The sequence below is a fragment of the Mustela nivalis genome, assembly GCF_964662115.1.
Source record: "Mustela nivalis genome assembly, chromosome: 14".
In the NCBI taxonomy this organism is placed as follows: Eukaryota; Metazoa; Chordata; class Mammalia; order Carnivora; family Mustelidae; genus Mustela; species Mustela nivalis.
The window spans coordinates 32,090,348-32,100,361 of NC_139033.1; the positions used below are offsets into that span (position 1 = coordinate 32,090,348).

General features: G+C 40.1%; 1 protein-coding gene across 1 annotated transcript; it reads left to right on the forward strand.

Annotated features, from left to right (window-relative positions):
• Positions 1-3,093: 3,093 nt before the first annotated feature.
• SERPINB3 (serpin family B member 3) lies at positions 3,094-9,752 on the forward strand (the record flags this gene model as incomplete). The annotated part of the gene is made up of 7 exons (XM_082700167.1): positions 3,094-3,261; positions 3,783-3,839; positions 5,064-5,192; positions 5,917-6,034; positions 6,862-7,004; positions 7,152-7,307; positions 9,351-9,752. The coding sequence occupies 7 exons, from the start codon at positions 3,094-3,096 to the stop codon at positions 9,750-9,752; spliced, it is 1,173 nt and encodes a 390-aa protein (XP_082556293.1).
• Positions 9,753-10,014: the final 262 nt, after the last annotated feature.

Here is a 10,014-nt window from a genome sequence, read left to right on the forward strand (position 1 = left end):
GACGTTGTTGTAGGTGAACCTTCCTGTGAACTCAGGATGTGCTGAGACAAAACACTCTGTCCATGCAAGTATTAGACAGGACCCACTATGGCAACAAGTGCTAGGGACGTATGCTGGAGATCAGAACTCCCGTACCTAAACCCATCATATTCAGGTGGAAATATAAAATGGCGCAGCCGCTGGGAAACAGTCTGGCAGTTCACAATCAAACACAGACTTACTGTATGACACAACTGATTTCACTGCTAGGTATATAACTAAGATATTAAAACATATATCTGCACTGAAATTTCTGTATGAAGGGTCCTGTCAGCATCATACATAATAGCCAGAGTGAACAAAACCTAAATGTAGGTTCACATAGGAGTGGGTCACAGAAAGTGGTGTTCCCATATGATAGAACATTAGTCGAATGAAGAAATACATGCTCCAGTGTGCTATGCCACGGATGAACCATGCTAAGTGAAAGGAATTTGATACAAAAGGCCAAAATGTCATGCAATTCCATCTATAGGAAATACCCAGAATAGACAGATTCATAGAACAAGTAGATTCGTGGTTTCCAGAGACTTTGGTAAGGGAGAGATATGCAGGAGTGTCTTTGTGGGGTGGTGAAGCTGTTCCAGAATTAAATCATGGCGATGGCTGCACAACCTTGTCAATGTACTAGAAACTAGTGACTATTACATTTTTTAAAAGTGAGCCTTTTAGTAGATGAATTATATCTCAATTAAAAATTTGATCCATGGTACAAACATCCACCACCCCCGGGGCAGGTCAGATGTGGGGCTAGATGCCCCGTAACCACTACCCTCACACTAGCCACAGCCATGCCTCAGAGCACAATGTACTCTGGGGAAAAACTTTCTTTTGTCTGCCTCTTTTCCCTCCCTTCCTCTTCATTTCTACTAAATCCCAGCTTGGCAGAGCTGTCTGGGGAAAGGGAGCATTGGGCCTGATTTGATTCTCTGTCTCTGAGCCTCACGCGCTCAGGGGAAATCACCCAGATATCCGTCCGCACTCACTGTTCTTGGCTGTCCAGGATGGAGCCCTAAAAGGGCATCTGAAAGACAAGCCTTCTCTCCTGGTGACTGTGGAGCTTGGTATTTGATTGTATCTTACCCTTTCTGATTTTGTAGGAGGACATTACCTCTTTTGAGAGTACAGAAGAAAAGGGTTCTTTGCATTTAAAAACAAGGAGGTATGTCGTTTCAAACCCAGAGTCTGTGCCCAGAGTCTGTCTAATATACACTACGGGTAGTGAATACACATGCAGGTTCCCGGGCCAGCTAACCTGCCTGATATCTCACCTGTGCAATTCATACCTGCAGACACCTGAGCTTTTATTCAACTGCTTTGTGCCTCATTTCTGTCATCTATACAATGGAGATAACAAAGAGACCTGCCTTAATAAGTTGTAAAAGTTGTAAATAGGTGAATACCTATCACTGCTTGGTAAGAGTCAAGCTTTTAATATGATTGTACCTGTGGGAACGTCATGTAAATGGGGGGAATAAAGTTCCTGATAGACTTAAACATGGTGTTCAAGAAACACCTTTGTCTCATTTTTTCTTACAAGCAGTTGAATATGGTGCCCAGTCCATGACTGTGAAGCTGGTATGCTAAAGGGCAAGTGACAGAGAAATGTCACAACTCTGGAGCTTAGACAATTTGTTTTTATTCATATTTATATAAAAAACTAGAAGGCTGCCACATAAGATGTTCCCTGTCTTTATCCATCTTTCTTCCCCCTGCAAATATGTTAACACTGAAGGATAAATGAATTTCCCACTGACCTTAAAAAAAAAAAAAAAAAAAAAAAAAAACGGGGAAAATCTGGGACCGGCAGCAAGGGGGCATGGATGGTAATAAGGAGGACTCCTCTCAAGGTACAGACTTCAGGGAAAGGCAACAGGTTCTTGTTCTCCGTGGACTGTTGAGACACTGCATCAGTAGCAACTTTAGACAGAACCCAAGCTATTTTCCTGGTTATATAGAATAATTACTAAGGAAATTGACAGGTTGAAGAAGTCCTTTTGGAACTTTAGAAAATATAAGCTTTTTCACTGTTTATGTTCAAAGTGAACCTTAAAGACATCCACATCCAAGAGAAAGCTTCTCCAAAGATTATTTCCAGGTGGATGTGGCAGGGCCAAGTGAGGAAGTTGTAACTCTGTCCTCGTTGGTATTATAAAGACGCCTAGCTGCCTTTCACGAGAGCCAACCATGGCAGGTCTGCAGTATTTTGCTGCAGGTGAGAAGGAAGTACAGGAATAGAATACTCGTGTTTTATTCTCATAAATATTTTGAGTTGATTCATATGATGGTTAGACTGGTTAAGAAATCAAAAGTTGATTTACTTGAAATACTGATCACAAGGACTAGAAGGTGGCAGGAGAGAGCTATATATTCAGGAGTTCACTGCTCACCACACATAGGCTGACAGGCTCCCTGCCCACCTCTGCTTCCTCCAGGAACACAGGTATGTGCCTCCTGCTGCTCCAGCTCAATAACAGAGATCACTTCTGAAAATAATGGCAATGGCATTTTTTCTATCATGCATCTATCTCAATCTGTGTGACTGTATTTTACTTATTCTGCCGGGGTAAAATTGAAATATCTCCTTCATTTGATTTATCCTTTAGCTAATTTATTTCTGATTAAACAAATGCTCCCTTAGGCACACATGTGGTGGGGAGGAGAGTCTCTGACTCGCAAAGAACCTGGAAGGAAAAGGCAGAGAGGCGCCTCATGGGAGCTGGCTCTACCTCTGTGTTGGGGTCTGTATAAAGCCTTTCCTACCCAGGCCTAGTACTGCCAGTGACAGAAGAAAGATAAAGATGTTCTGTTACTTTTTCACAAAAGCTTTTTTTTTTTTCCTAGTAATTTGATAGTCATTTAATTATGAAATTAATACAAATACGTTGAAAGAGGCTTGAAAAGTAGAAGAAAAACTTTAGTTGCCAGAATCTCACAATCCAAATATAAGTCATTTCTTTTAAGAAAAGTTCATTACAGACTAAACTTCCCTTCAGTAAAGTCATAAAATGAATCTATGCTTTTTCTAGACTTCCAGATCTCACCAAGGTCGCCATGAACTCACTCAGTGCAGCAAACACCCACTTCGCATTTGATATGTTGCAACAGTTCAAAACATCAAAAAAGGATGACAACGTCTTCTACTCCCCTCTCTCCATCCTATCAGCATTAGCCATGACCTACCTAGGAGCCAAAGAAAACACTGCATTCGAAATGGAGATGGTAGGTGTCTGCTTGCTATACACTGACCAGCTTAGACTGATTTCTTGGCTGGCTTGCATGCAGATGACCACAGATCTGGCTGTACAGCACAGGAGACTGGGCAAGCCTTCCCATGACTCACAGAGCCCTGGGGAGGGCTCTGCCCCATCCACTTCCCGTGCCTGCATTTACTCTGATAGCTGGGATGAACTCCTCCAATCGCACAACAAACAGAGGCAAGGCTGACAGGGAAGGGTAATGGGAGAAGTGATGCACTGACTTAAATTCATGCAAAACATTTCATGTTTTCTCAGCAATAAATAATGACACAGGATTCTTTGTAGTGTCTGGTTTTTACAAGAAAGTGTCTGCTTATACTGAAGTTCTCTCTTTTTCCTTTGTTTAGTATTTTGGTTTGGTTTTGGTTTTGGTTTTGGTTTGGGGTTTTGTTTTGTTTGGATTTGGGTTCTTTCTTTTTTCCTTTTTTATCTCCCAACCTTTTGAGTAGTTTTCTTGCCCCACTTAGTTCCTGTCTCTTCCAGGCCCTTCACTTTAATGAAGTCACAGAGAACACAGAAGGAAGAACTACAACAGACCATGTGAGTCACAGAGTCTTGGGTCTAGAAGGAAAATTGCCTATTCAAGAGGGTCATACTTTAATTTAGGAATTTCAGATAATATGTGAAAAGCTCATTTTTAAGAAATATCTTATGTAAAATACATTGGACAGAGTTGTATCTCATTTCATATTACATACAAAAATATTTCATATTTTTGTCTCCAGAGGGGAGATCAACACTGTGCCTAAAGAGCTTCAAATTCCTGGTTGCTGTGCTGTTCACCAACAGGGAACATGAACAAGACACAACCGCTCTGACGCACAGTGACCCCATCCCAGTAAACTGGGAGTAATAAAAGAATCTGTCTTAATGCATACAAACAGATGTAAAACATTATAACAGAGCCTAGATTACTGGAAACCCTGATAAATTTTATGTATTATTATGTAGACTAATAATAATTACAGTAATCACAACACTATTGCTAAAACAATATAATTTTAATTAATTCATAAGTGGGATTTCCGCATCCAAGCACATTTTGGAAAATGATTAGATGAGATATATAGTTATAGCCTTAAGGTCCAAAACTCTTACCGAGCAAACAGAAGGCTTTGGATTCAGACAGACCTGTGTTCAAAACTTGACTCTGCTACCTGCATCCCTTTGGAAAGTTGATTTAATTCTGAGCTTCTTGTTTCCACCTGAATAGGATTAAAGACTCAGAGATACTGATGTAAAGCCCTTACCACTGCACATGCTGCTTCTACACTTGGGAGTATGATATCATTAATGAAGAGCCATAGATCATGGTCAACAGGTCTTAGAAGAAATATAATCTAAGACAGTAAAGGGCTTCATGTCATAATGTAACTGAAATATATAAATTCAATATTATCATACTATTAATGGCTGTTAAAATTAAAGGTGTCGCTAGCCCTTAAAGACCTTAAGTTTAGCTGGGAAACTTAACCTATTTGTACCAATTAAAAGAAAATCCAATGGCAGAATCATGCAATATCTATAGTTAAAAAGTGAAAAGATTAGATTATTCCAAAGCTGGAAGAAAGAATTTCCTGGAGGGGACTGAATGTAAGGATTCTGAAGAATATTTAAGTAAATCCACCAAAAATCAGGGAATAACAACGAATATCATCTGTGGGACTACCAAACTTTAGCTTTGGATCTAACAGTTTACATGGGGTTAGTATTTCTATTTCCATTGACAGAGAATGCAGTGAACCTACTTTTTTATATTTGAAGGTTGAAAAGTTGGGAAATGTACATCATCAATTTCAAAAGCTTCTGACTGAATTAAAGAAACCCACTGATGCAAATGAACTGAACATCGCCAACAAGCTCTATGGAGAAAAAAATTATCAGTTTCTTCAAGTAAGTTTCATCTGGCCTGCCACATCTTTAATCTGAATCCTGGGTCCTCTGTCCTCCAATGACCAAATGGGAGAGACTGAGGCAGAGGAACCTGGCTGACCCACAGGCAGAGCATTCACACAGGGTACAAGATTCCCTTGCCTCAACTATACCAAATGACGTGTCCCAGAACTGGGTAATCCATCAATATAAAGCATTACTTCATAACCCAAGAGGATGTTCAGCAGCAAAGGAAGTCATGAGATGCCCCCAATGATCTGACACCATTCAGTCACACAGTGAAAATTTTGGTGGGCAATGACCTAGAAAATGTATGGCTACGGGGATACTGATGAGAGGGCAGGCCTGGAGTCTCTATGGGAAGTTGGGAAAGTGTCAGGGAATACTGAGTGCCCAGAATAGAAGATATGAGTAAAAGCAAGAACCCTATGGACTGGCAGAACTGATGAGGAGTCCCAGAAGCCCACCATCTCCTTTAGAGCATCATGCTTTGCAGCGTGCAACCTACAGACTCTTCTGCCCCAGCCTATGTCCAGCCTGCACTTCTTTTTCACATTACCCACACGCTTACTGTATAAAATAAACATGGGCAAGACAATGTAGATTTCTTCAGGGTCCAGATTCCTGTACCATATTTTGTCAAGATTGAAGATAACTAACTTGGGAATATATAGTCATGGATATATTACTCTTAATTCTTCCTTTCTTCCTTCCCATGTCAAAGGAATACATGGATAATGTTAAGAAATTTTACTTGACCAGTGTGGAATCTGTTGATTTTAAGAATGCTCCAGAAGAAAGTCGTAAGAAGATTAATTCCTGGGTGGAAAGCCAAACTCATGGTATGGTATGAGAGATCACCCATAAAAGCCACTTTTTTTTTTTTTTTTAGTCTCTGGTGTGTATAAAACCTGTTCTTGATACCATACGGGGTGCCAGTGGGTTGAGGGAGGTGGCTCTGCTTAGAGGCTGGAGGAGGGCACTGCAGATGATGGAATGGTTCGGGTAAATGTGGAACGCAACATGGGAACCCAGGAGGCATAAAAGAAAGACAATTACAAAGAAAGACAGCTGGCAATCTGTTTGCTCATGGCCATGGATGACCATACCTCCGTGGATCCCAAGGCTCTGCTCAGACCCCATCTTGGTTCACATCCTTTAAATTCTCAAAGTGGAGAATAGAGAGGAAGACAATTACGGACTGGGCTGTCTGACAGCACAGGGCAGTGTTTCAGGTGACGGAGCTCATGCCCTTTGTCCTAAAGAAAATTCAAGCCCTAGTTCCTCAGAGCAGTAAGCCCAAAGCTGAAAAAATAGAAACGAAGGGAGAGAAGAGGGAGGAGTAAAGAATGAAGGCGCAGAAGAATTCGGGGAGAGCGCGAGCGTGGGAATGGAGGAGCTGCAAGAGTAGCTGAAATCGATGCATGCATATTCTGTGTGAGATGACTGAAGTCACTCTAAGACAGAGAATCTGAACACCCTTCCCAGAGACAAGAAGGGGTGTCTCCAGCAAGGGTGACTCCATCAAGCTGGTGCCACAAGGAAAGCTGCACCTCGAGAATTACTGCTCACAGTCCCTAAAGTGGGGACGTGTGTGAATAATTAATGATCCACTGTCACTTTCAAAACATCTTCCAGACAAACCACTTGTACTTTCCTTCTTTTGCAGAAAAAATCAAGGATCTGCTTCCCAAAAACTCCCTTGAGTTTACTACTATGCTGGTTCTGGTGAATGCCGTCTATTTCAAAGGACAGTGGGACAACAAATTTGATAAAAGAAACACTGTGGGAAAAGAATTTTGGCTGAACAAGGTATTGTAATTTATTTATAATAATGTAACACTCATAAATGAAACGTTAAAACTTTGGAAGGAGGATGTCTTTGGTATTCTCAATAGTATTATCTTATTTTGACCGATGCCTCCCCTGGATATTTGTTTGCCACATTAATTACCCCAGGATACAAGCAAACCTGTACAAATGATGAAACAAGTCAACGTTTTTAAGTTCACCTCACTGGAGGACATAAAAGCCAAGATCCTGGAAATACCATACAAAGGCAAAGATCTAAGCATGGTATTGCTGCTGCCAGATGAAGTGGATGGTCTGCAGAAGGTAAAATCTTGTACCTCCAGTTCTTCCCACTATTTGCCTGATTTCCTAGTAGTACAATGTCTGTATAGGCTGTTCATTGAAGTAATGCTCACAGGGTGGTGGTGGTGGCTAACAGAGTTCAAGTACAAAGTATTAAAAAAGAATTATTAAGAAGAATCTGGTACCCCAAAGAGTAAATATCTTAAATATCACAGTGTCATATGGAAGAATATACAGAAAGTCTCAACATCACAGGTCCCATTAATATTCTGATGACACCACGGAATGTCAGTTCAGAAGAAACATATCTAGGCACACATTTACATTCTGCAACCATAAGAACTTCTAATATATTCCAGTCTATTTATTTGAAGACAAGGAAATGAACATTCATATGTAGGTGACACATGGAAATATTTGCAAGCCCACTGATAAACAAAAGAAGCAAATTAAAACGACAAAAGGTACATTTTAAATATCAAATCACAGTGGTCTTGTAGATAATAGACAAACATATTTATCTTGATGCCTACTTTTCAATTTGGAAGTATTCTGTCCCTAAGAACTCAAAAGTCATTTGGAGCCTCATTGCTCAGAGTAGAGAAAAAAAAAAAAAAAGGTGTGTGAGGGGATTATCATTTTCCTCTTAAACCTGTTATAATAAAGTTAATATATAAAAATACCAAAGGCAAAGATCTAAGCAGTAAGGACTAGCGCAGTCAGGACTTTCCAAACATGGCAGCTTCCAATGACTCCAATAGCCAGTCTTACTGCTAAAGTCACAGTGAACCTGCCGCACCCAAAATATAGTGCTAACATGGACCAGGAGATCCTCAGGGAAAGTAATACAGCAATACATGTGAAGGGCCATAACAGTATTCATACTCCAGCTCAGCAATCCTCATTATCAATGACATCAGGAATCCCAATAATGGGGATTTTCTTTTTTTTTTTTTAAGATTTTATTTATTTATTTGACAGATAGAGATCACAAGTAGGCAGAGAGGAAGGCAGAGAGAGAGGAGGAAGCAGGCTCCCTGCAGAGCAGAGAGCCCGATGTGGGGCTCCATCCCAGGACCCTGGGATCATGACCTAAGCTGAAGGCAGAGGCTTTAACCCACTGAGCCACTCAGGCACCCAGTCCTGGGGATTTTGACCTGAAGGAACTAATCCAAAAAGGTTTTTTGGACAGAAGTGGCTCAACACATTGAAAAATTCAAATTCAAAATTACAAATAGTTTAATTTAGGGACTGATACATAGTGAATGATTAAAAATATTAAGTAAAAATATATACATCGAATATCAATTTAGAAGTAGTAGTACTGTGTAACAATTTAAACTCGATTAGAGAAATACATATCTATATAAGAAATATTTACAAATAGGTCAAGCAAGGAAAAGGAATAAAAGTAGTGCCTACATAATAAAAATTGTTTCAATTAGGATGTACAAAATTATGTACACAGGGATATTAACAAGAGAAGTCCATTTGAAAAAGATGCATGTCATATGTGGGGGGTGTAAAAAATAGAAACAGTTCATCTCTTACAAAATAACTTTAAGGGCGCCTGGGTGGCTCAGTGGGTTAAGCCACTGCCTTCGGCTCAGGTCATGATCTCAGGGTCCTAGGATCGAGTCCCATATCGGGCTCTTGCTCAGCGGGGAGCCTGCTTCTCTCTCTCTCTCTCTCTCTGCCTGCCTCTCCATCTGCTTGTGATATCTCTCTGTCAAATAAATAAATAAAATCTTTAAAAAAAAATAAATAACTTTAATAATTCTGTTGTATGCACATATATATCTATATATACACATGTATAGATATTTGCACATTTATGCTTATTTATAACAGTCATGAATACATAATGCATTTTTCAATTGTAAAATACGTATTTATGATTGTGTTATTTTTGCCTACTCAGATAAGATGTGATACACTGAATCTTCTGCATTTGCATTTACTGTTTAAATAAAAGTTTTCTACGATTCAACCCAATGTTAAATAAATCGTGTCTGACATCCAATGAGAATCCCATCAGCTGTTTCTTTTCTTCCACTGTTGTAGCTTGAAGACCAACTGACTGCTGAGAAACTAACAGAATGGACGAGCTCACAGAACATGCATGATAACTATGTGGATTTATACTTACCCCGGTTCAAAATGGAAGAGACCTATGACCTCAAGGACACACTGAGAGCCCTGGGGATGGTGGATGTCTTCAATCCACAGAAAGCCAACCTCTCAGGCATGACAGGGACAAAGGATCTCCTGGTATCTAAAGTCATACACAAGTCCTTTGTGGAGGTGACTGAAGAGGGCACGGAGGCTGCCAGCTCTACAGCAGTAGTTGTTAATGTCGGATCACCACCGACTCACCCTTTCCATTGCGATCACCCTTTCTTGTTCTTCATCAAGCACAATAAGACCAACAGCATCCTCTTCTTGGGCAGAGTCTCTTCCCCTTAGATGCAACTACTCTGCTGCTACTAAGAGGAAATTCACAGTTGTTCCAGTATAGGGACTGCTAGAAACAACAGCTTCTCTTTAATTCTTTTTCCAATCCAATCTCATAGTCACTAAGAATGTAATGGTTGAAACAGCACATCTGTCTATCTCTCCCCTTCTATAAACACATGTAAATCTACTTCATCTCCCAGTGGTAATTCCCCTTTGGACAAAATGTTCAACATAAGATAAAAGGATGTTTTAAACTCTCTAATTTTTTCCA